This window comes from Asterias rubens, chromosome 6, assembly GCF_902459465.1.
Source record: "Asterias rubens chromosome 6, eAstRub1.3, whole genome shotgun sequence".
NCBI lineage: Eukaryota > Metazoa > Echinodermata > Asteroidea > Forcipulatida > Asteriidae > Asterias > Asterias rubens.
The window spans coordinates 5,844,131-5,872,130 of NC_047067.1; the positions used below are offsets into that span (position 1 = coordinate 5,844,131).

General features: G+C 38.7%; 1 protein-coding gene across 2 annotated transcripts; it reads right to left on the reverse strand.

Annotated features, from left to right (window-relative positions):
- Positions 1-357: 357 nt before the first annotated feature.
- Positions 358-27,992, reverse strand: LOC117291186 (cryptochrome-1-like). 2 transcript variants are annotated; one of them, XM_033772771.1, is made up of 13 exons: positions 27,888-27,992; positions 27,531-27,813; positions 20,605-20,713; positions 18,900-19,042; positions 17,955-18,139; positions 14,019-14,107; positions 11,634-11,774; positions 10,126-10,296; positions 9,133-9,273; positions 4,428-4,585; positions 3,390-3,487; positions 2,728-2,835; positions 358-1,794 (listed from the first exon to the last, which is right to left on the reverse strand). In XM_033772771.1, exons 2-13 carry the CDS (start codon positions 27,773-27,775, stop codon positions 1,055-1,057), a joined length of 2,328 nt encoding a protein of 775 aa, XP_033628662.1. In that variant the 5' UTR covers positions 27,776-27,813; positions 27,888-27,992; the 3' UTR covers positions 358-1,054. The 2 variants fall into 2 exon arrangements, with proteins under 2 accessions (XP_033628662.1, XP_033628663.1); XM_033772772.1 differs by having other exon boundaries at positions 27,531-27,739; positions 27,814-27,992.
- Between the last annotated feature and the right edge of the window lie 8 nt (positions 27,993-28,000).

A 28,000-nucleotide genomic window follows, 5' to 3' on the forward strand; every position in this document is an offset into this window, starting at 1 on the left:
CCACAGGGGGGTTGGTTTAAATTGATAAACACAACAAGGGGTAAGTCAGCACATTCATCAAATTTGGTTCAAAAATTGATTAGAAATTCACAAAATGTGCATCAAAAACAGATTTTGTTTCCCATCCCATCTGTCACTTAGAATCAGTTAGTACTAACAGTAAGTAGTGTTCATCTCTTATTCTAAAATGATCAATGGGAATTAAGCCAAAAATAACAGATTTTTAAAATAATAATTCATGTACAAGAGACAGTTATGTACAAGCAATTAACATTACATTTTATGAAAAATGTATAGAATGTATAGTTTAAGTATCAATTAAAGGCACTAATTACATTGATAATTGTCTAAGACCACTAATTCTCACTTGGTGTATCCCAACATATATGCATACAATAACAGATCTGTTTAAGTTGGGAAAAACATCCTTGTAGCACTAATTTGTATGCTTTTAGATACCTGATGAGAGGATTCCGGTCTGAAGTCTTTTAATATTTGAGTGAGAAATTGCCCCTTTCTCAGAAGTTATGTTAAATGCAATGTTTTATACTATCAACAGCTCTCCATTGCTCATTACCAAGTAAATGGTTGACAATTATTTTGAGTAATTACCGATTGTGTTCAGTGCCTTTAATTAAAAATTGCTTCCTCCCCAAAGAAAGAAATCTTAGTTATATTTTAAACCTGCCTCAAAAATTGAAACTAATATTTACAGGTTTTCATATTGTCAACGTTGCCTCTTACAATACCCAAATATACAGATACATGAAAACAACACAAAATAAACAACCCCCGTGATGCAAATGACCAAAAGACTAGCGCATTTGTTTCTAAGAGAGAAAAAGGTCCATATAAATGTATGCCATGAAATTTGGCCCTGGTGAAGCTTGCAGTAGCACCATGTGTAAATTTCTCATTTTGATTCTGGTCTCGCAAAAAATTGCAGCTCCGAGCTCAGTTGAGCTGCAGTCAGTTGGATTTACTCCCAAAATATCTGAGCCCTGAATGTGTGCCATGCCATGACCTAGCGACTATAGCTGACTGAAGTCCACTCCTACTGCCAGTTATTACCAGGAAGAGTTGTTTGTACATGTGCATGTAAGATTCCCCGTGTCATGTCATCCCATGGAGAGTTCTGTCGAGGGTCTTGTTCCAGCAGGTTGTCTTGAGGCATGGTGAATGCGTCTTGAATGCTATAGGTATCTTGCACAGGATGGATGCTTGACTGGTAGGTGGCAGGCAAGTAACTGTTAGTGCCCGCCGTTAACTCGTCGTCAGCAGACATGTAACTGTTAGAGCCTGCAGTTAAATCATCCTGAGATTGCAAGTAACTGTTTGTGCCCACCGTTAGTTCATCTTGAGTGGGCATGTAGCTGTTGTTGCCTGCCGATTGTTCATTTTGAGTAGCCATGTAACTGTTGTTGCCTGCAGTTAGTTCATCTCGAGTGGGCATGTAACTCATGGTGCCCGCCGTTAGTTCATCTTGAGTTTGCATGTAGCTGTTGTTGCCCGCCGTTAACTCATCTTGAGTTTGCAAGTAACTGTTAGTGCCCACCGATAGTTCATCTTGAGTGGGCATGTAGCTGTTGTTGCCCGTCGTTAAATCATCTTGTGTTTGCATGTAACTGCTGGTGCCAGCCGTTAAATCGTCTTGAGCAGGCATGTAGTTGTTTGGGTGTGTCGACAAATGGTCCTGGGTAAGTCTGGCAAGCTTACGTGGTGGTTCTTTCTGCATGTTGGGGATCCTGTGGCGATTTTGTACCTTGGTGTGCAGAGTACTGGCAGTAAAGGATTCTAGTATGAAAAGAAGTGAATCCAAATTATGTGACAATTAACATGAAGTTGAGATCAACGTCACATCTAAAACTCAATACCAGGTGGATCTATTTAGCGCAAAATAAAATCGTTCACTTGTGATGTTGCTTTCTTTCACCGGCTAGAGTCCATACAAATGCCTTCATTTTGGAACAGAATTTGTTAAAAGCCATTATACACTTTCGGAACAGAAAAAAAAAAACAAGTTCACAGATTTACAAATAACTTACAGGGTTTACAGAAGGTAATGGTGACAGACTTCTCTTGAAATATTATTCCATGAAATGCATTACTTTTTGAGAAAACATTAAAACGATTATAAATTCTCGATATCGAGAATTACGGATTTATTTTAAACACATGTCATGACACGGCGAAACGTGCAGAAACAAGGGTGGGTTTTCCCGTTATTTTTTCCCGACTCCATTGACTGATTGAGCCTAAATTTTCACAGGTTTGTTATTTTTTAGATAAGTTGTGATACACGAAGTGTGGGCCTTTGAACAATACTGTTTACCTAAAGTGTCCAATGGCTTTAACCCACAACAGGGGTTTGAGATTTGGGTCATTGGGTTTTCAGCAACATCAATGAGTACATGTACATGTAACTCGAGTATAGTCTAAAAGGACTGAACTTAGGAAACAAATGTTAAGAGACATATTGAAATGGTGGCATTTCCACCTTTTAGGAACCGCCAGGAGATACTCCTGGACGGAGTATTCTCAGTGCGAGAGAATTAGATCAAAGAGTAGGATTTCCTTACATCTGAAGAAAATAACAGTTACCTTACACCAAAAGCTTTCAAAGTAAGTTTAAATCAACAAGTTCCCAAAAGGGCTTGGTGAGGGGGTTTGGGGAGGGTGGTCTTTGGGAGGTTGTTTTGGGGGAGAGGGTTCGGGGTAAGTTCTTACCATCATAGCTAGGTTTCCTGGCAACACCCTGCAGAATCTTATTCATCCTATCAGAGTTGATTCGACTGACTTTGTCATGGTTTACCATCGGCAGAGGATAATCTTTACCTGAGGAAGAAGGTTGGGACAATTTTTATAAAAATGGCTACCTCCTTAAAGGTTCCTTCCCCACTTTAACACTTCAGCATGCAAACAACCCACAACAACCCTGCTTAATACTCCGCAAACAGCCCACAACCGCCTCAGAGATTGACAAGTTGTATTACAAGGGCTGTTGAAAAAAAAACTGAACTATGAGCACAAAGCCTGAAATCTAGCATGAAAGCTTGCGAGCACTAAGCGTGAAAGCTTGAAAGCGCAAAGCACTTTAAAAAGCCTGCTAGCTCAAAGCGTTAAAGCTTGCGAGCTCGAAAGCTTGCGAGCGTGAAAAGCCTGCGAGCATGAAAGATTTGAGTGCAAAGCCTGCTATCTTTGGTTTTGAAAGCCCTACTCTGCAATCTAGGGTGTTCCATATGGTTTTATCTTCAGGATTTTCGGTTAAAACCAGATTTCTCATGAGATTTAAAAAGCCTTAGATAGAGCGGGATCTCAATATGACAATAGTCTAAAAAATATTGAATGGTCACCATAAGATAAAATGATCAGTTATCATCAACACTCACCAATGACACATTTTGCCTTCTCTTGGACGTCAAGTGGCGCCGTCCACGGATTATAGATATACTTGGCTGAGAAATTCTTCAGTGCTGGTATGTACTTCCTGAAATATGAATCAAAAACTGAACGTTGAAATGTTGGAAACTAAGCATGCTGGATACCTTCCTGATTTCAACCCTCCTAAGTAAAACTACTAAGCAGCGACAATTCCACACTAGACACTTAGAAATATTAAAGGCAGTGGACACTATTGGTAACTACTCAAAATAGTTTTTAGCATAAAACCTTTCTCGGTAACGAGTAATGGGGAGCTGTTGATAGTATAAAACAATGTAAGAAACGGCTCCCTGTGAAGTGGCGTAGTTTTCGAGAAAGAAGTAATTTTCCATGAATTTGATTTTGAGACCTCAGATTTAGAATTAGAGGTCTCGAAATCAAGCATCTGAAAGCATACAACTTTGTGTGACCATGTTGCGACAAGGGTGTTTTTTTCTTTCATTAATATCTCACAACTTCGACGACCAATTGAGCTCAAATTTTCACAGGTTTGTTATTTTATGCTTATGTTCAGATACACCAGGTGAGAAGACTGGTCTTTGACAATTACCAATCGTGTCCAGGGTCTTTAAAGGCTGTGTCCAAATTAATGCTTTGATTGCTTCAACATCAAAGGTGAGGCTCACCGCTGATCAAAAGATCTGAAACTTTGATCCAGATCTAAGAAGTTGCATTTAAATAATGGCATTTCTGCCTTAAGATTTTACGGAGCTTCTGAGAACAGTTTCCTCAGTAGATCGAGGAACTCTATTTCTTTATATCTGAAGAAGGTAGCAGAAAATTATTGCAACAGGCAGAAGTTCAAAATGGCTGAATTCAGATAAAAGTCTGAAATTTCTCATCCCTGCAACATTTATCAAGAGAGGTCAGAAAATATAGCTCATGAAAACAAATTTCTCATGATGCGTTCAGATTCACCTTTTATTTCCTACCATCTTGGACTAGTTTGAACACATTTTTAAACCGGAGGCTTTTTAGGAACTTACCGAACATAGTCACCATTGGGGTCAGTTTGCTGACTGAACATCACTGGGCAGAACTTGTAACAGTGAAAGAACTGTTGGTGAAACGATGAGCAGGAGAGCCAGATCCAGTTTCCAGCATTCACGCTCCAGTCAGCGTCCAAAAGAAGGTCCTCGAATACCTGGGAAACACGGGAGTGGAATTGTAAATGAACATTCATAGAAAACAAAATGATACACACAGTCAAACAAAGTACGTCCTTAACTGATCAATCTGGATCCTTTGTCACTCAAAATGTACACTGGACCGCATGCCCAAGGCCACTGGTTTTAATGTTGAGCCAGTAATTTTATGACCGAACAAGTCTTGTGTATTTAATATAACTTTTCTTTAATGTTTTTCTTCAAGCATATAGATCTGTTGCAATTTGCGTCATCAACTGCCGTATGTGATGTATTTTACACATGAAAAGTGCATGCATGTACGTGCTGCGCATGACCCTTGTGCACTTTTCCAGGTAAAATACATAAAAGATGGCGGTTACTGAAGCGTATTGCAACCCATCTATTGTTCAAATAAAAATATGCATGTTAAACTGTGGCTGAGTCAGGACTCGGTAAGACTTTGCTTGGTACACACAAGCAAACACAAGCATCAATAACATTTTAGAAACTAATCTTTAAAGGCAGTGGACACTATTGGTAATTACTCAAAATAATCATTCGCATGAAACCTCACTTGGTGACGAGCAATGGAGAGCTGTTGATAGTATAGTATATGAGACACATACAGGGGCGCCAGTCTGGCAGCTCTATGTACCTCGCTCTCTGATCTTTTTATTTGTGTTCCTGTATACCAGCTTCAATTTGGTAATCCTTGTCCACAGTGGGTTATCATCACCTGGTGCCTATTCCTTACCATTCTGGCTGTTTTAACTTGAACCTGATTTGCCGTTATTTCAACTGAAATTTCTGCTCGTATCTGCTGCCGATGGCTGTTATAACACGGTGGTTCACTACACACATGGTGCCTATGCACAAACAGTGGGCTGGGGGCACCGCCCTTCTATTGTTCATCTCTATTCAGATGACAATGGACTGCCACATCAACAACAATACGTCCTATTCTGCGGATCAACTTAAGCTTCTGAACAACTGCTACTGTGCAGCATGCAAGACTCCCAACTGATGTCTACACCAACATTTGCCGACTTGGTATTAATCGCAAACCCCCTACCCGCAGAGGAAAACGGGCTGGCAAGAAATCAACCACCATCTTGGTCTCTGGTAACTATGCTAATAATACCCCTGTAGATCAACCCCCACACCGACTACGACCAACTGCTAGTGCTATCCTATGGAATGCACAGTCCATAAGGAATAAGACGGATTTACTGTGTGAGATGATTCTTGAACACGATACAGATATCACGATGATCAGGTAGTTATGGGTGACATGTGCCCACCTGGTTACTCGGTACTGAGTGCACCTCGTCAGTCTGGCCATGGCGGGGGCATTGGTATTGTGTTCAAGAGCCAATTTAACCTTCAACTTAGGAACAGTGTTCTCCCTCCGTCAAGCACTTTTGAACATGCACTTGTTACATACCGTCATAGCAACATCAATTTTGCCATCGTGTACAGACCCCCTTCATCCTCTGTCACCGATTTTCTGGCTGAATTTGAAGACTTCGTATGTGCTTTGGAGCATCTTCCAGGTAGATGTGTGGTACTCGGGGATTTCAACCTTCACTATGACTGTCCATCTAAATCAGAAATAAAAGCTTTCACTACCATCATCGCTTCATTGAACTACCGCCAGTTAATTCACGATCCAACTCACACAGCTGGCCACACTCTTGACTTCGTGATAGTGAAAGACGACTACACCCTTGTTGACTCTTACTCCATATACCACCCCCACTCTTCTGATCACCTTGTCATCAAGTTTAACCTCGACCTTGACAAACCCCGTGATATGAAGACTACATACATATCACGTAACTTCAGATCTATTGACTCTGAAGCCTTCGGTCATGATCTTGCTGCCAGGATGGACGTTGTATCATTGTCTGCCCATGATGACATAAATGATCTTGTCGCTGGCTACAACTGTGGTTGCCGGGAAGTTTTCGATCTCCATGCTCCGCCAACTACCCGTTCCCGCACCGTTTGTCGCAAGCCCAGGTGGTTCAATGAGACTGTTGAAGCTGCTCGTCGTGCAAGACGACGCAGTGAGCGGAAATGGAGAAAGTCACATACAGAGAATGACCACCTAACCTACATCAAGTCCCAGCGTGAAGTCTCTGTTGCCATCACTGAAGCCAAGACGAACTACTACAATGCACAATTATCTGACTGTAATTATAAAGATATGTTTAAAGTTGTTAATACATTACTTAACAATAACAAATGCCATTTACCTGATTCTACTTCCCCTGTTAACCTTGCCAATGAATTTCAGGATTTCTTTGTGAACAAAGTTGATAATATTCGTTCTGAAGTTGACAGTATTAACTCTGGTAATTGTCTCCCAACTGATAACAAACCTTTGAATTGTAATATGTGTAGCTTTGATCTTGTAACTGTGGAAGAATTAACTCGTATTATAAATCAATGTTCCTCTAAATCGTGTGACTTAGATCCTATGCCCACATGGTTAGTCAAACAACACTTACCTGCTCTTATTCAGATTTTGTGTCGCATCGTGAATTGCTCACTGTCTTCGGGTGTGTTTCCGGCTGAGCTCCGCAAAGCTAGGATCACTCCTGTCCTTAAGAAGCCATCCCTTGACACTCAGCAACTCACAAGTTACCGACCTGTCTCTAATCTACCCTTCCTTGGTAAACTCATTGAAAAGGTGGTCTCCTCACAGGTTGCTTCTTTTGTCAAATCTAATGACTTGTCTGAGCCTTTGCAGTCTGCCTACCGTCCTTGCCATAGCACTGAAACAGCACTTCTTACAGTTCAAGATGCTTTTCTCAGAGCTATTGATTCACACCAGGCCATTTTTCTCATCATGGTAGACTTGTCGGCCGCTTTCGATACAGTTGACCACAATATTCTCCTTCAGCGGCTCACATGTGACTTTGGTTTAGATGGAGTTGTTCACCAGTGGTTCCACACATACTTGAGTGATAGATCTAGCCAGGTTTGTGTTAAGGATGCCCTCTCTACTGAAGCTAAGCTCAAATATGGCGTTCCTCAGGGCTCCCTCATTGGACCTCAGATGTTCACTTATTACTCCCACACCATTGGTCAACTTATTCGACGTCACTCAATCCAGTACCACATGTATGCTGATGATGTACAGTTGTTCTTAACATTCAACCCCTCCCGACCTGGAGATGCTGCTTGTGCTTTGTTTCGTTTGTCTCGGTGTGTCAACGAACTTCAATCCTGGTTGGTCACCAATAAGCTCAAGATGAACCCGGATAAGACGGAATTCTTCATTGCAGCCTCTTCCACTCACCTCAAAAATCTGGATCACCTCACCTTTAATCTAAATGGCACTCAAATTCATCCTTCTCCATCTGTCAGAAACTTGGGTGTTGTTTTCGATCGCAACATGTCCATGTCTGCTCACATTACTCAGCTCTGTCGCTCTCTTAACTGGCATACACGCAACCTAAGCCGGATCAGGAGGTTTCTTGATTTCAGCGCCTGCCATAATGCTGTCCGTGCCTTAATTCTGTCCCAGCTGGACTATGGCTGCTGCCTTGCGAATGGTGTTTCACAGAAAGATGTTTCCCGCCTTCAACGGCTCCAAAACCGCTGTGCCAGACTTATCTTTCAGCTGCCCAAATTCACTCACTCATCTCCACTTCTCAAGCAATTACACTGGCTTCCAGTTGCCCAACGCATTCAATTCCGTACAATGGTCCACACATATAAATCCCTCAATCACTGTGCCCCGGATTATCTCTCCTCTCTCCTTTCACTCCAGACATCTTCTTACTCTCTTCGCTCTACTACTGGTAAATCCCTTTCAGTTCACGAAACCCATAAGCTTGCAGGTGATAGGGCATTTTCAATTGCTGCTCCCCGACTATGGAATTCTCTACCTACCCTTACCAGAAGCTCCAACAGTGTCCCAGCCTTCAAACGTGCTCTCAAAACCCACCTGTTTGCCTCTTCGTAGCTGGTCATCTTTATCTTTGTTCTGTCTTTTTCCCTCTTCATTCCTTCTCAGCGCCTTGTATCCTTTGGCAATTTGGCGCTTTATAAATACTGTTATTATTATTATTATTTTGTATAAAACATTGTGAGAAACGGCTCCCTCTGAAGTAACTAAGTTTTCAAGAAAGAAGTATTTTTCCACGAATTTGATTTCAAGACCTCATAATTAGATTCTGAGGTCTCGAAATCTAGCATCTGAAAGCACACAACTTGTTGTGACAGTATGGATTTACCTTTCATTTTTATCTCCCAACTTTGACGACCAATTGAGCTCATATTTTCACAGGTTTGTTATTTTATGCATATATTGAGATACAAGAAGTGAGAAGACTGGTCTTTGACAAATACCAATAGTGTCCAGTGTCCATAAGCATATTGTTCAAATAAAAATATGCATGTTAAACTTTGGCTGTCCAGGACTCGGGAAGACTCTGCTTGCTACACACAAGTAAAAATAAGCACCAATACAATTTTAGAAACTGTTCTTTAATGATCAGACTTAATAACATTGTTTAATAAGTGCCCTCATTGACTCAAAGAGAACACTAACCTTTGCCCCTTCCTCCCAGCTGATCCAGAGGTCACCGCGTGTCAGGAAGCAGGCGACAGCGTGTCGTGCAATCGGATGAATCCATCCCTCCTGGCGAAGCTGGATCATGATGGCATCAATCCAAGGGAATCCAGTCTCACCCTGGAGAATAGAAATTAGAAGAAGACAAATAAAATTAGCTGTTGCAAACAACTTTCTCCAGAAGATAATCAGAGCATACTGATCGAAATGTCGAGTTGAAAACAGCAATCTTTTCAAAACCACCCCAAATCATTAAGAGACTATCATTACATGGTATTACCGCAAACCTTTACTATATGGTGCAAACTGCTTACCAACCAAAAGGACCTATGTTATAAATACTTAAACTAGTTAATGGCTTGACGTTTTGACCCTTCAAGAAAGACTATGCTAAGGGTTGAAATGTCAGGCCATTAAATCATTTTTGCAAGAAAAAAATGTAAAAGGTATTAATAAAATGAACCAATATCTCCAATATCCTTTCATCTCTGATCCTTTATTTGTAAACGTATAAATTGGATGCGGTAAAAGGACCAAAATCAAACTTCTTTATACATCTTCGCATCGTCCTATATACATGATTTAGGAATCCATAAACCCAGCCACCTAGGTCGTCATGGTGGGTCTCGCATTCCTTTCAAAATACCTGTTATCTTTTGATCACAAAGAAACCATAGATTTGTAAGCAACCTCCATCCTGCTGACAGATCACAAAAAGTTTGTGTGTATCATCAGCTACCTTGAGACCCAAGCACTAGTCCTTCAATGATCTTGATTAACGCTCGCTCATTAGTGCAACAAAATATTAATTACCCCTTGTGCATTGATGTCATCATCTTAGAGGTAAATGTGCAATGAACGACCTCCTTCCGACCACTAGGCGAGAGAGCCCTTCTAAAATGACATCATTACATAAGGTCTATTGGACCCGATATTTTTGATTGGGTCAGCTCAAGACTTTTAGAGACTTACATTTCTCCATTGCTGAAGCTTCTTATCATTTTCTTCCCACGGTATCGGAATGCAGATTGGGTTATCAATCATCTGATCCAGCTTTGCATTATTGTAGCCAAGTGTGAAAAAAAACTCTCGCCAGTACAGCTGGCCGTGTAGATACAGCGGAATATCAGTTGTCTTCTTCATCTAATACATGGAAATTTGGGATAAAAGAATATGCATTACCCATGTACACCAATGTGTGTTAACACTGTATACTCAGAACTTTCCAGAGGTCTGTGGAAAAAAAAAAAAACTGCTCTAGAATTGCAACGGTCCGAATCCCAAACGAGTAATATGCCTGTGTTTTGGGTATTTTTTTCTTCACAAAGCTTGAGAAAGTACACTGTATACAGTGCTAACACACATCAGTGTGTATGGGTTAACACAAAATAAATTTTCATCTAGTTAAGTCAAGGAAATACAGTTTAATGCTAGGTCTACGAAATATTTTAGAATTGTTGTCAATAGATTGTCCTATAGTCTCGCGTGTACTTTTAGACTTTTAACATTTGAACATATTAAAGTGCGACATTGAAGTGCACAAGTTTGTGTCCTTCACACAGTCTTGATTTTAGTCAAGTCCCTGTTTTCAAAAGTTTGAGTTCTCCCCATCCAATTTAATCAACTTTTATCCGAGTCTGAGTTCCTCAGGACTCCAGGACTCTATAAGGGGGATTCTGACTCCAGGGATATTATTAATTTTAAATGGGAGACTTTTGGACGCTAGGTAGTAGCGTGCGCGTGCGCATATGACCGAGAACAATGGATTTTACCTGGTAGGTCTGCTGCCATCAAGCGTCCCAAAAGTCTCCCATTGCTTTTCAATCACCTACATAGAGCGTTACATATTATTTAACTAATAGCATTCTGTGCCTTTGATGATCCCAGCAGGGAATTTGCATAAGATCATTGTAAAGAAATTTTGCTATTTGGGCCATAAAGATTTGTCCTTTTTAAAAACATGTGGATAGAATAACTAGCAATGCTCATTTTGACCATTTTGAAAATTGCTTGTTGTTCAACCTTTTTTTTTTATCAAGGGAAAAATATGTGATGGCCAAATGGCCAAAATATCGTTCCCGTGACATACTCTGACTGAGTGCAATACATATTAGTTGCTTGTATCATAAAAACACAATTCCCAAAAATATTTTCCCCGCTTTCTATCTCAGTAAAGAACTAATGAAACTGTCATTTTGGACAATCACAAAAATTCCTATGCTGGGTATAATATGTACATTGGTTCAGTCTCAATCATGTACAACAATGACTGCTGCAACATCACTTTTTTAACATGCATTTGAAGTGTAAGCTGCCATAATTATGCGCAAATTCTAAAAAAAATGCTATAATGTTTATGTTCCCTTTTTAAAAATTCATGGCTTGGTCTTCCGGCTTTGGCAGATGGAGCCAGAGCCACCCACGCTGCAGTTTCCGAAGAGGTCTCTGTTTCAAACTTTCTAATCCTTAACAGTCTGTACCTTGCAATATAGCTCAGTGAGCCTCCAGTAGAAGAGTCTAGGTGACAGACATCCAAATCTAAGATAGGGTCCTAGTCCAGTAGGGCTGGTCATCAGTGAAGCGCTTGACATACGGGGACGCTCAAAATTGGCTACCCATGCCTGGAGACCAAAAAAATAACAAAATGTGATGTTATCATGTCTATTATCTCAAAAAAAATATCACGCAGGTTTGTTTTTCCCAGCTGATGATCAGTGCATATAGTCCTGATTAAAGGCACTGGACACTTTTGGTAATTACTCAAAATATATATTTATTAGCAAAAAACCTACTTCTAACAAGCAAAGGAGAGCTGTTGATATAAAACTTGTGGGAAACAACTCCCTTTGGAGTAACGTATTTATTTGAGATAGAGGCAATTTTTCACTAAAATATTTTAATATGAAAGAGACTTCAGGCCTGAAGCCTATTTCAGGCATCTGAAAGCACACACAATTGTGCAACAAGGGTGTTTTTTTTTTCATTGTTTTCTTGCAACTTCGATGACCAATTGAGCTCAAATTGTCACAGATATGTTATTTAATGCATATTATTCAGATACACCAAGTGAGAACACTTGTCTTCGGTGATTACAAAATGTGTCCAGTGGCTCTAAAACAGTTATTAGACAACTCACTGGCATCTTTTCAGTACCACCATGCACCACTGCTTGAATGCCAGGGTCAATCCACCACGTGTAGGTACAAAAATTTAGTGGTGGACCAGCATTATCTTTATGAGGCCAGACTGTAATGAGAAAGAACTTTCTACACAGTTTAAAACATACATGCAAGCAATTTGTATTTAATCAAGCACTAAGAAATTTTTTTTTTTGGGTTGCTCGAGTTTCAGGGTCAATCCACAACATGTAGGTAAACATATTAAGTGGACCATTATTTGTTTTACGAGACCAGAATGTAATGAGACAGAGCTTTCTACACAGTTTAAAACATACATGCAAGCAATTTGTATTTTATCAAGCACCAAGAATTTTGTTGGGGGATTGTACGGTATTAAGTACGCTTCAGTACTCAATACATTTGAAAGAGATTGTAAAGATATTATCACACACTGAGAAATTTTTGTTTTTGGTTGTACGGTATTAAGTACGCTTCAGTACTCAATACATTTGAAAGAGATTGTAAAGATATTATCACACACTGAGATCCTTTTTAGTCTGTCTATAAAGTAGTTTACATGCCCAAGGCTAAAAATCACTTGCCTGGGGCCCGATGTCCAAAGTATTTTTTTTGTATAGACCTGATCACCACAACACATTCCAGACACTATATTGAAACGAGTTTTGATTTCTAGCCATGACAACTTTTAATGATTGAATTCATGGACCCAGCTGTTGGTTTCCATGTAATGAATATGAAAGGTATTTTTTTCTTCCTTTATGGGTATTAAAGGCACTGGACACCTTTGGTAATTGTCAAAGACCAGCATTCTCACTTGGTGTAGTCCACCATACATGTGTATGCATAAAATAACAACTCTGTGAAAACTTGGACTCATTTGGTCATCAAAATTGCGAAAGAATAATTAAAGAAAAAACACCCTTTGTGTGCTTGCAGATGTCTAAAAAAATATTAAAATACCTCCGACCTGGAGCCTTTTAATATTTCTCTTTCTCAAAACCTATGCATAAGGTATGTTCAGAGGGAGCTGTTTCTCACAATGTTTTATACAATCAACAGCTCTCCATTGCTCCATACCAAGTTAGTTTTTATATAATGTCCAGTGCCTTTAAAAGAAAGTTTAAAAGAAAATCTTTTAAGAAGATGTGTTGCTCTGGAAAAATACGAATGGAATTTACTGAGGTGGTCAATTCCGTTTAAGGTATTTATTGAAATTGATGCATACAGTTCTAGCCTCTTAAGCTCTTTAGAGTTTTTGTTGTTGGTTTAGATGATCTTCCAATTTAGGGAACATGGGAAAATCCCACAAGGGAATATAAATGCCAAGCTGGCAACAGCAAATCTCTCTTGTACAAAGATTGGTTCAAAGTCTACAGTTATGAATTGCATTAATCAAGAAACTATGATTCAGTAACTAGATGAAAATACTTATTCTAGTCTTACTTCAAGGACTCGAACCAACAACCTTGTTTTTGCAAGTCCTGCAGTCTAACCACTGGACCAAGGTTCATTCTAGCTATGGATCTAGAAGTTCATTTCTGCAACTTTCCTTAGTCAGGCTTTTTGACAAAGAAAAAAACTACATACTTTAGAGTGGGTCTCATCAAGGCATTATGGCACTTGAAATTTGGTGTTAAGTATTAATTGTAGGCCCTTTTTGTGTGGGGGGGGGGGGGGGGGTTAGGGGGAGGGGGTAAGGGGGAGGGGTGGCGGTCCCATCCCTACCTTTCTTTCCAGGTGGCGATCCAGCCGTTGCTTAGCAACAGTCTCTCCTCCAATCCAAACGGGAGGCTGGAGGTCCTCAGTATCAAATCCTGGAAGAACAAACCAATAAACAAGCTTGAAAATGCACTTTATAATGAGGCAAGAAAAAAACAACCAGCAGAAGAAAAAAATTAAAACCAGCTTTTCTTTGCAGGGCCCAATTTCAGAGCTGCTTAAGCAGAAAGTAGTACTTAAAGGAACGTTACAGAATTGGTTTTTGCTAACAAAACAGTTGCTGGCAGTGTAAGCACTTTATGTAATCAACCATAAACTGACAAACCTGTAGAAGTTTGAGATCGATCGGCCATCTGGGTCACGAGAGAATAATGAAAACCGATTACTAATTTTGCATTGCATCAATGCCAAAATAAAAATGATTAAATGCTCACTGAGCAATAAACTCAAAACGCGAAGCTATATTATTTATTTCTCAACAAATATGACATTTCAGATAGAAATATTTCAAGGGATGTTTTTTACTATTATCATCATTAGACCGTGTAAGTTTTATGTAAATCTGTGATCTTCACGATTTTTGTTTCTTACCAATTCTGTAACGTTCCTTTAAATTGTGTTGTGCCTAGCAACTTTTTGTGTTTCAAGCAGCTTCATGAAATTGAGCCAAGATGCATAAAACAATGAACAACAGAAGCTATATGTATGTAATAGGAGAATTTGCTTATTGGTTTATGTATAACATCCACACTTGGGCAAATCAGACATTTTGTGAGAAAAATCTGTAATTTTAATAATTCCTTGTCCTTGAGAGTATTTCAAAAGGTAGATAAATAACTTAAACCATTTACAGATCGAATGTCAATAGAGTTTCTACCATAGTTGTAACTTTTCTTAAGAAATTTAGAATTTTCAGTTACCATTGAAAATAGTTTATTTCACTGTATCAAGTTTATCAGTTGCCCATTAAAATTCTGTGTTCCTGACCAAGTAATGTTAAAATTTAATGATCTTTATCATTTGAAATTAGGTAAATTTATGTATAAGTACATGGGTAATGCACTACCACCTTGTTTTAGCTCACTTTTTACTTTAACTACTGGCATTCATTCATACAAAACTCGAAGCACTTCTAAGAAAAATCTTTTTGTTTCTCGTAACCGAACCTCAATGTATAAAAACAGCCTTGTTCAACGCGGTGTTACATACTGGAATAATTTGGATGGTTCTGTTAAATCTGCAATCACTCTACCTATATTCTCAAAAAAATTAAAACAATTGCTACTCAATGCATATTCATTATAATTTTTTTTTTCATGGCTTACTTTTGGTATATTGTTGATACACCTACATTTGTTCGTATGTCCTTGTAGTCCCTTGTCTTGTGAGTCTTAATGTTAGTCTGTCAATAGGTTAGGGTACAAAAGCCAAGGCTTCACCCAATCCTAAGTTTTGCCCTTCTGACTTGTTAATAACTTTGGCTACTGTTTACAACTGCCACTGTTAATATTTATGAAAAACCAATGATGTATTATATCATGTGAGGACAATACTGAAATAAATGTTTATTGAATTGAATTGAAATTGAATTGAATTGTTCTAGGGCCACCTGCAGAAATTCGCTTTGCACAGTACATGTAGGTTACCAGCCTAAATTCCATATTGATGGATGCACACAGCTTTTCCAGCTAAGTGCATAATTTAACTTCAGGAAAGCTTTTGTGCTCGACAGCTTTATGCAATTAGACTCAGAACACATACAGTAACTTTAACCTGGCTAATTAAAGGGTCTATGTACTTTTTGTAGGACAAATAACACAATGTCTACAGATTTACACTAAACTTACACAGTTTGAAGATAATGATATTAGAAAGCTTCCCCGAAAATATTACTTGCTGAAGTATTGAGAAATGAGTAAAACAATGTCATGAAAATAATTTTCATCTCAGTGATCATGAGACGAAAATTATTTTAGCCTGTAAAAACGTAATTTCATAAAATTGTTCATTTCTCATTTCTCATTTCTCAAAAACTGCAGCACCTCAGCAACTACTATTTTAGGGTAGCGTACCTTCTACTATCATTATCTTCAAACAGTGTACGTTTAATGTAAATCTGTGGACAACGACGTGTTTTGTGTTACAAAAAGTACCCAAATCCTTTAACAGGAAACTTACTATCTCTGTTAAAAAGTATTTTTTCCAACTGCACAAAACCATAAATTCTTAAATACCAGAGACCGATGCCCCAAAATCCTCGTTGGACCATTCTCTCCATGAACACCTCTATAGTCTCGTAATAGTGTAATAATCTCAAATATTTCCCAGCACCAATTTAAAAAAAGTCTGCGGCAATAAACAAGAGACTGAATGCTGGAAGCTGGTTAGTTGACATCAGTACTATAAACAGGTTATTAAAACACTCGCTGAAAATTGTTTCATCAAACTGACTTAAAACTCATTACTTCCAAGACCGTCTGGAAATGGTAACCGAGAAATCTAATTCTCCAGGAGAACTTTACCATTTCCTCATAGGGTGCCCTTTATCAGAGAGCAAATGCTTTGGTGCCCTTGCCCTTTCAAAAACGAAGCATTTGAACTGTCGTATCAAATCCAAGTTATTTCCCCAAGAATCGGAAAACAACTGTTTTCTTTAAAGAGTGGTCAACAGAAGCTTCAAAGTGGTCACATTCAGCAGAGTAATTGCCCAAAGCATGGTCGAACAAGAGTCAGTCCCAAAATACATTTTTAAACAGGCCTTGCCCGCAAGTGTTTTTGGGCACCTACGCAATCCATGATAAACCACACTTACTCGGCGAAGTGACTCACTTGAAAGCATTTATTCACTTCTCTTTAAAGAAAATAGTCACGTTCAAAAGAAGAGGAAAAGTGCTTGGAAAGAAAGTGATTTCATTAAACAATTTGTATGACATTTCCATACCCAAAATAGCTTGATTAACATGCATAAATCTGGCCCCCAAAAATACGATGATTGTCTGGATTAGTGTCTGCTATTTGTAGTAGAATCTTGAAATATTCTCTTTTGTTATGAATAGCAAATCAAAATAAATGTTTAATGTAGCTTCATGTACTTCAAACAGACTACATATGCAGCTGTTTCAATGGCCATTTGCACTTCATCAATGCTAATAACCATGGTATTATGAATCTGCCAGTGGCCTAAAGGAAGTGTCGTGCTATTTCAGTCACTATAAATCCCACATTCAGAGATTCCTCTGTTCCAAGTTGTCCCTAGGGTATCCCAGAATCACAACATTATGCAAATGTCTTGTCTCTTTTTAAGTGTTTGTATTTTTAAAAGTGAAGTGAGTTTGAAGTTCTCACTTTCAAACTCTTGTCAAAACAGACAGAATTCATTATGAAAGTATTTTTAATTTCTACACCACAGAACCTTTTTTATATCCAAGAAACTGAACAATTTTATCAATATGAAGAAATATCAATTTTAAAATGAAACAGTGCACTTGTAAATGGTCTGTTAAGTCAAGGACTTTTCACAAATTAATTTGTACTTTGCACAAAAAACTATTTTAGCCCTTTGCATGTATGGTGGACACTGTAGGAGTGCATATTTTGGTTTAGGTGTCTACAGACAAATTTACCCAAACCAACCACCTACATGTACCCTAAAATGGCTTTTATGCAAGGAAATTTGCATCACTTGAAGTATGAAACAGGCTTAATGGAAATAGTGGTAAATGTTCCATCTTTCTGAAGAAAACAAATTAATCAAACAAATATGAAGAAAAAAAAGGAGAGTTCTTCAAGAGATGAGAAGCCAAACTTTGAGTCATAATTGGATTTTAATTACAAAATATTAGAAAATTTTAAGAAAAAAGGGAGAAAAAAAGGAAAAATAAGTAAGGAGGAAAAGGGGGGGGGGGGGGTGGTGGGGGTTCCTAGTCTGAATGATCTTCTTACCGAGTTCTTCAAGAGATGAAAGGCCATACTTGGAATCGTGATCTGACATTATTGCAGTGTTGACTCCTTCAATGTCTGCTAGTGTGATAGTGTCTTCCGGGAATGGTGGTGGATCCAGTAGAGAGATGAGGTACTGGAAGTGCTTGTAGGTTAACGGCGGACTGTTGCTGTTTACGGACAATATTCTGGGTGAAGAAAAGTTGTTTTTTGTAAAAATTTGATTTTGATTTTTACAATTTTTTTTTCTCATCAAGAATTGGTCAAATATCAGCTTTGCATGGTGTGAAGGAGAAGAATAAACTATAGATAAATAATAGCAAACTTGCAGGTACAACCATGTAAAATTTAGCAGGTTTTTTTCAGAGCCAACACTCCCTAAAACGAGAATTGGGCTGTTTTCATTTTGCAAAGGGCACTTCCACTTCACCAAAAGTTAATGGGAAAACTTCTGAAGGAGAGGCAGCAAGGCAGCGAGACCTAAGGCACAGAGGTGGATCTGTGACTCTACATTGTAGCCATGTGACAAACAACCTGTGAACATGTTACCTAACTATCAAGAAATCAAAAGTTACTTTATCAGTTTTGTTCTCACTGCTTTTCTACATATTTAATGTGTTTATTTCCAGTAGGCAAATCCTAATTGCATGGCAATTAAAAAATCATAATAATATTTATAGGTATATTTTTGTTCAACTCTAAACAAAAATTAAATACATCTCATTTTTGAATAATTGCCAAAATAAAGTAAAATAGGTTGCTGATATTTTTTGGGAAAGGTGAAGAATGGATGTTAGTTGAAAGTACAATGTGTATTTAAATTTAAAAAAATAAAAAAATTGTAATTAATGTTTCCGTTCTCAACAAGTTTGGTTTCCCGCCAATGTTGGCGTGTTTATTATAGTAACAAAAGAAATGAAACAAAGGGGTTTAAATTGTAATTCTTACTCTTTAGGATCGTAGAGTGTATGCGACAATCTCGTAATGACCTGCACTTGAAACGTAGCCGCAAGCGTCTTAATTTTGGCGTCACGTTGTTTTCCAAACACCTCTGGGTCTTCTTCAAAGGACAATCTGTTTACTCCCCATTCCTGAAAAGCAAAAAAAAATAAACGTTTCCTTTCTGAAAAAAAAACAGCAACAATTTTCTTTAGGGAAAAAACCAATTTGGGATCACTCATTTAACTGACACAAACAGCTTGTGAAACTCAGAATCTAAATACCATAAAGTTTTTACTGTGCAAAAAATAAAAACCAAAAGAATCTTTTAAATTATAAGAGATCACTTTATAATCCATTGTGTATAACTTAAAAGCAACACAACAAAACAGATAATGCTTTTCCAAGTCCACAATAGCTTTTGTAATCCTTTTGTTATAATTTTCCGTTTCTTCTTGGAGTGTAATTTGTGTGATTTACCTTTTTCTTTTTTTAACTTTAAGTTATTCTAAACTATACAGGAACAGAAAGAGTATTCCCTGTGAGACATGCCCACACAAAAAAAGGCAATTAAGACTTCATTACAAAATATAACTCAATGAATACAATACATGCAAATGCTTCGGTTGCCATTAGTGATGCGAACTTTCCAAGGATTTTAAACATAAAACTTGGCCCAATCAATGAAAACAAATGACTTCAGGTTAGTTATTAAATTTTCATGGAGATTTATGTATATAATCAGAAGCCAGGATACAGATATGCAATGGATTTGTCTGAGAGTATAAATGAACTGCGTGTTTTAGTCTAATGTAATGTTTTTTGTGAGTGGTTTTTATTTTTATAGCTCTCACCAACAAGATTGTTATTCAAGGAAAAGGGAATATTTTGGAGAGAAGTTTTGTTTGTGATTTCTATGAATGTTTAATTATAATGAGAGTTACAAAAGAAGTTGTATGAGGAAAATTGCTATATGTGCAGTTTTGTCAGTGAAAAAACCAAGGAAGTCTCCACAGGGATAGGGATGCAAATATTTTGTACTGTGCTTTAATGTGTCCGAGATAATTGCTTTTGTATTTGCGATAATTTTTTTCGTTTTGTAATCATCCGTAGGTATTGAAAACAAACCTTTTTGGCTTCTGTAATTGTCCCCATATTGGTTTGCCCAGTATCTATGAAATTTTACAATTTAAATTTGTTAATAATTAATTATTTTTCTCAACTAGTTCTTTGATTGTCTTTGAGTTAACTGATTGTAATAAATTTGTTTAATATTCTCCCATTTCTCACAAGTATGGAAATAAATGTTGAATTTAACTGAACTGAATTGGTTTTTTACTCACAGTGAGTGGCACATAGTTATACACAACTAGGAGTCGGGTTATGTCAGGAAAAAGTAAAAAACGTTGGGTCAGAACTATAAGATCAATTGTGGGGTTTGTGGATAATTTCATAAAATTTATAACAAAACACCGGCATATTTTTTAGCTTACTGATAAATGGAGTCAGTTGATCAAGAGTAGTCTCAAAAGATTTGTAAAAAGTACCATTCATTTTCTTAAAAGAAATCATTCCATTGTGGTTTTTTATTTATGTTTTCAAATTTAGAGAAACTTTTCATAAACGCCCTTTTGCTCATTAGGAAATATCAATATGCTATTAACAACTATAAAGCACTGAGCCAGCGAAATGCTTTCAATTAACTTTTCATTACCTTGAATAATTTTGGAAACACGTCTGAAGGCTGTCCCCTAATGAGAAAGAGCCGAGAGTTGAGCTTGCGCAAACTTGAGTCGAGGTCCACTAAGCACTGGAGAAGAAATCTGCAAAACACAGTCGAAATTCTTATCATAAACATGAGTCTATACAACATTCAGGCCCGATACTTCACTGAGGCACTGAAGGCGATTCCCTCCATGCCCCCTTGTCATAATTGCCTTGGTGCCCTTGAAATGCTCCAGTACAAATTTTCTCATGCTCCATTAGAAATTTCCTTTGCTCTTGCTCTATCAAAAACAAAGCATACAGGCATGCCATGTACTGAAAATCAAAATGAGAAGTACGAATAATTACTATTTATGGATTCTTATCACTAAAATCACTTCAACATTCAGGTTTTTCCAGAAAGTATTGTGGAGCTACATTTTTTATGTATGAGACCTTTTCCTTTAATACATGTAGGCCTACTATGTGCAATGGTTTACAAGGTGCTGTGGCGCAAATATTCTGCCAATCAAACCAGGAACACGGGGGCAAACCCCTTCTCTTTTCAATAAGTGCAATGGGCTCTTTCACAAGCATTATACAACATACAGGGCCAACAGTTTTACATCTTATCCTGAGGGCTCAGATATATTGGTTTCAGGTGTCTCACGTGTCAGGACCGACACTCGCACCCACATTCTGCTGAACAGAAACACCAGAGCTTGAGTTGGGTGCTCTTTGCTGCTCAGCCACAGTTTTTTACAGTAGATCTTTTTATTCAATACAAGATCGTCTCTAACAAGGCAAAAAGCCACTCTAAAGTAGTAAAGGGGCTACATGTACAAGAAGAAAATATGTAAGATGAAAATAACTTTAAAACCCTTCAAAGGTCCCAAATCCTTCAGTTTCCTCATTGCCAAGGTGTAGGAGTAAGAGGGATTGACGGTACAATGCATTGTAGGAGTTGCTACTCCCCTAAAACAGCCACCATGTATTGCAAGGAAATATGTAACAGAAAAACGAGTTCCAAGGCAGTACACTGAACGAGATGATGGAATGGATATTTGTCTACATACGTACATAGTGAGAGTGTGTGGGTGGGAGCAGAAAAGCTTAAGTTTCCTTGAATTGAGAAAACCTTAAGTTTTTGGCCATGGCTTTGAAATCCTTCAAAAAAATTACTCTTGTTATGTACGTCATGTACTGTAAAATTTCAAGAGGTATTTATTTATTTATTTATTTCTTGTTTATCCTGGGAAATCCATTCAGTAAGAAAAACTCACTGATCTCCCATGGATCCCAGCTAATAACAAACTACAGAAGTGAACTTAAGATAAAAATATTATAAATTTACACAGAAAAACATTGCACATTCATTTAAAAAAAGCACTAGATCCAAGCACACATACATTTTGAAACCTACAAAAAAACGTTTTTAAATAGGACGAAGAAATTTAAAGGGGGAAAAATACACATCCATTAAAAAACACACAACCAAATACAAAAAAACAAACAGATGAACCTCAATGGAGTAATAACAAAAGCCAGTAAAATTGGGATTAAGAAAGTCAGTAAGAATGGGATAAACTGAGCTGTTTGAGTTGAGTTAAAAATTGATTGAGTTCTTTTGGCTGTAGAGATTTCAGATTATGCGGCAAGTTGTTCCAAGCCTGGGCACCCCTAAAATTAAACGTTCTTCTCCCACTTTCTGTTCTAGGGGGCAGGAGAGTCACATTACCAACAGTGCTATTCCTAGTTTGGTGACGGTGTAATTCACTGACTGGAACAAAAACACTGCTAAGATAACTTGGAACAGTGCCTGTTAAACACTTAAAAACCATGGTATTTATATGAACGGCTCTTCTTTCTTCAAGAGTTTTCCAGCCTAGTTCATTACGAACAACTGAAGCTGATGTTCTAGATGGGACCTTAAGAATAGTCCGTCCTGCTCTATTCAAAAGAACATCAAGCCGCTGTAACAGGGTTTTGGATGCATTACTCCAAACAATATCACAGTATTCAAACTGAGGTAATATAAGACTTTTCACAATAAGGTTAAGGGTACGCATAGGCAAGACATTTTTAAGTCTGTTTAAGATACCTATTCTTTTGGAGACAGAGGATGCTACATGGTCAATATGTTCTGTCCATTTCAATTTACAATCAATATGAACACCAAGATATTTATAACTGGTGATTTGCTCCAGGCAATTATCATTCACAAAATATCAAGATTGGGATGTTCACATCTGGCAAGTTTTTGGGCTGAACCAATCAACATGCTCTTAGACTTGGTAGTATTCAATTTTAATCTATTGTCGTTGAGCCAGTTAGATATTTTCTGCAGATCATGGTTCAGATATAAATTAATCTGATGGATATCTTTACTTGAATAAAAAATAGAAGTGTCATCGGCATAAAGAACAACTTTAGTATGCTCAGTCACAGAGGTGATATCATTAATAAAAATAGAAAATAATGATGGGTCCAAGATAGTTCCTTGAGGGACAGGACATTCCCAATTTTTGTTACCTGTGTCCTTCCACAAAGGTAGGACCGGAACCAGTCTAGCTCCAGACCTCTTACTCATCTGCACAGCCGGCCTTGATCACTCTCAATACCGGCACGGCTTCGTCTTCCCCTCGGCCGCTATCAAGTCAAGGCCCGCCGCCAATAATTTCGCCACCAGGGATCCAGCATCAGGCTATTATACCGCCGGCAAACACCGGGGCAACCTATGCTTCTACTGTAAGGGATGAAACAGTGACGTTCAACGGTTTGCAGCCCGGCGAGGCGGTGGTCGCCCCTCCGGTTTTCAGCAACTCGACTGCCGGGACTCGGCCCCTGCCGACGGGTGGTGAGTACACCGGTGATTCCAGTCAGGTTGCGGCCCCTTGTTCCACCTCACATGCATTTTATTAATCATGATAGTAGTTATGGTAATACTAATAGGCCTATTATTACTAGTAGTACTAGTTGTATTGATGTGCCTAGGGGTGGGAGTAGTTGTACTGATAATAGTGGGTTAGGCCTCGGTGTTCTTGGGCAGGTTTGTAGACCACCAGTTCTTCCACAAGTTGACGTCGGAACACCTTTGGGTTTTCAAGTGTCAATGGCGCTCAAAGAAAAAATTTGGCAGGGTATGTACATTGATATGTCTCTCCTCCTAAATGATTCTAGTGCTTCAGTTTTCGCTAAGGCGGGGGATACTACTGCTAACTTGTCATTGGCAATTGTTGGGGGGAATTTAGTTGTGCGCAAACCGGAAGGATCACGCAAGAAATTGGACACATTTGAGGAATGGCAGTCCGCTTTTCACAACTTTATGGCGATTTTTCTAGTGAAACACCCCAATCGCTGCGGGGAGCTGCTCAAATACTGCGAAATTATCCACATGGCTGCAGTTCAATTTCCTGGGCAAGGTTGGAAGCGCTACGATGAACAATTTCGCTTGCGTGGGGAGGCAGACCCCATGCGCTTTTGGGGCAAGCTTGATACCGAGCTTTGGCTAACCGTGGCAGCGGTGGGTGTTACTGCAGCTAGTCAATTTTCGAGTGGCAATGTTTTAACCGTTCCTCAACCCTCCTCTTCCAAGGTGCGCACGGGACTTTGTTTTGCGTACAACGGCACGCAAGGCTGTCATTTCCGTGTTTGCAAATTTTTGCATACATGTAGTTGTTCTAAGTGTCAGCGCCCCGGCCATGGTGCAACTCGTTGTAGGATGGCGGGTCATGCGCGCTGGGTAAGTTCCCCTGCTACTGCTGCATCGGCCCCGCCGGCGCGGCCACACAAACTCCCGGCTTTGCCAGCGCAAAAGCTTGCTGATCCAATGGCTATGCAAAAGCATTACTCAGTCAATCTAAATCGTGCCAATGTCAATGGCGCTAGTGGGACCGGTACTGGGTCTTTTCGCTCTTCCAACGCCAATTAATTTTTCAGTTTTGGATTGTTGGCTGTGTTCTTACCCCTTGGATTCTGATGTTGAGGTCTTACGTAATGGGTTTGCTAACGGTTTTTCGTTGGGTTATACTGGCCCTAGGGGGGCGCGCGATTCTGTGTGCCTCACTTCTGCTGCGGCTCAGCCCGCGGTTGTTGTGCGTAAACTTGCAACAGAAATTGCGTTAGGTAGGATAGCGGGGCCATTTGTGTCTCGTCCTTTGGCTTCCGTGCAATGTTCCCCTATTGGCTTAGTACCTAAGCGCGAGCCCAACACGTTCCGCCTCATCCATCATTTTTGGGTCAAATGGAACCCAGGTTTGGGTGCAAGTGCATCCTGGTTTGTTTTGTATTTTTGGGTCAAATTGAACCCAGGTTCGGGTGCAAGTGCATCCTGGTTAGGGGTCAGGTGTACCCCGCTTGTTTTTCTTGTGTCCGGTTTGCCCAATTCGGTATCCGGCACAAATAAAATCAGTTGGTTTCAGACTGTGGCAGTAATTCAAAAAATTTGTGTCTTGTTTGTTTTTATTGGAGTCTGAGTATAAGTGCTGTTTGTGTGGAGTGAAGAGGTCTGAAGCCCGACTGCTCCCGTGCTAAACAGTCATTTGCTGTGAGAAAAAGAGAAAACTGGTCATGAACAATACGCTCAAAAATTTTTCATCACAATTGAGATAACTGAAATAGGTCTATATTGATTAGGGTCATGAATAGGACCACCTTTGTGGATTGGAGTAACCTTGGCCAATTTCCATTCATCAGGAACAATACCACTCAGCAAACTCAACTGAAAAATTAAAGCAAGCGGTTTGGCAAGAACATTAGCACCAGATTTTACAAAACGGCCGTTAATCCCATCCATACCAAAGGCTTTCCCAGTAGGTATTTTTCTAAGAAGCTTCATTACCTCACCGGTAGAAACTGGACAAAATTTAAAGTTCTGTTGATCGATAATGAGACTGTTGTTCTCATTCAATTCAGTTTCAACCACGGAAATAGTGTCAAACTGGTTGTCCTGAATTTGGCCCACACTAGCAAAATGTTCATTAAAATGATTTGCAATTTCAAGCTCCTTTGTTTTGTCTTCGGTAGGGGTGTATGTAACAGTTGATTTCTTACTCGGGAGCAGTCTTTTTAGAGTGGTCCACAAATTTTTAGTATTCCCTTTATTGTCATAAAGAATTTTGCAGAAATACTGTCTTTTGAGTTTAACACCCAGATTATTCAGTCTATTCTGAAGAACCTTTGCTGTTCTATAAAGTTCGTCATTATTGGCTCTGTTGATGTTAGCAAGATGCTTGACCCTCATAGATTGTCGTCGGAGTTCCAAATATTCATCATTGATCCATTCTGCTTTCTTTGTGCCAACTCTCAGACTAAGCATTTGAAGACACATAAAATCACTAGTGTTTTCCATTGCTGCAACCAAAACAAGGCAATGAACAAGTATGCATAAAAATACCTGGCAGGACATCCTATAAAAAAATGAAAAGTTTCACTAACATCAGCACTTGATTGGATGAACATTTCTTACAGGTTGGCAACATACATCGGGTACAATGTAGATTACAGGGATGTGAGACTCTTGAAAAAAACCACCTGAAGTCTTAGTGCAAAGCACGAAAGCATGTGAGCTTGAAATCCGGTTAGCGTAAATCCCAATAAAAACATCTTATGTTTTTAAAGCCCTACTCTGCAATTAGAGTTTTTTTTTTTTTTTTTACATTATTTTTTTTGTTAGGGGAAAGACGTAATTCCGGTTAAAAACAGAAAAATCACATCCCTGAAATGTTTTTAAAACAATTAAAACTGAAAAGAGAGGTTTTAATCAACTCAAGATTCCAAAATATGTTTTGATTTTCAATAGAGCAAGGTCCATGCTCCAATGAAACTTTTCGCTGGCCAAAGTAAACAGTGTTCTCTGGTCTACTGGCTGAATGTCAGTGAAACCCTTCAGAGACTTTTCATTCGTTTATAACCATATCGAATAACTCCATCTAAACTGCTCACAAAAAGTAAGGAACCTTTTTTTAATCTGGTATATTTGTTATTATTTAATACTCTTTTTGTATATGGTATGTATCATTGCAAAGCTGAACTGTTCCTCTTCAAAATGATACCACAATTGCAATGATTACATGTTGCTGGACTTGACCACGTTAATGAGAATGAGACAAAGTCACAAATCAAATGTGCCAAAATTAGCAATATTTTTGTGTTACTGTATAATTGACAGTGTAATTCAAACAAGCAAGACAACTTACTGATCTTAATCCACTTGATTGAGACAAGAAATTTGGTATAAAGCAAGACAATTTACTGATCTTAAAACACTTTATTGATACAAAAAGTTCTGTAACGAGTGGATGATCCGAAGGCGTTGATGACAGCATGGCACCTTCTTCTCGTCAAATTGTCTAAACCTTCGAGTTGTCCGAATGGTCACGCTGTCTGAACCGTCGAGTTGTCCGAACCGTCGTGTTGTCTTACGGACAAGTTGTCTGACATCCTTTCTTAAATCTAGAGGCAATCATGCATGGAGGAACGAAAATGTTCTCTAGAAAAGCTATGGTATACCGCCTGCTACTTCTAGAAACTATAAGGCTCCCCTGTGAGCTCAGAGGGGAGCCTTATAGTTTCTAGAAGTAACCGCCTGCCACCACTTTTTAATTCATAATGAAATTAAAAAAGTATCTAAATTACTAGTTGCGATAACATAACCCTCCTCGACAGTCCTCGTGACGGCGAAGGAGGGTTACGTTAGAAGTTATTATTATTTATTAATTATTATTAATTTGTCTGACCAAGGTTAAGGGTTCCAAGCCTTGCACCAAGATCTCATATTTTACACTCGGATAACTTTCCGTATGGCGCCACCACTTTTTCACTAATTTTTACAAAAAGGGATATATCAATCAAGTAAATAAGTTCCTATATTATTTTATATCGAATGAAAAAGTGGTGGCGCCATACGGAAACTTTTCCAAAACCAAAAAAACATACCTCCACTTGTTGACTCCCTGGTTTGGAGATCTGGCAAACCAAGGGTCCAGAATGTATACACATCGGAAGGTTTTTGCACCGACTAAAGCTTCTTTTAAGGCCGGGTTATCATCAAGTCGAAGTCCTTTATTCCTGAACCAATGAACCAACGAAACACCACGACGAGAACTACCCTTAGTGCGCTTTCTTTTCCCCATTTTTCTCTCGTTGTTTTTCCTTGGAGATAAACGCACCGAAGGGTTCATTCAAGACCGACGTCCTGAAATGAATGTTACGAAACAATGTTTTTCCTTGGAGATAAACGCACCGAAGGGTTCATTCAAGACCGACGTCCTGAAATGAATGTTACGAAACAATGTTTGTTTACTCAATGTCCGTGCACTCTTTCCACTCATAATCTGTCTGGTTGCTAATGGCCCAATTAAAAACCAACCACACTGCATGCGTTTCCCAACCACGCCGTCCCCGAT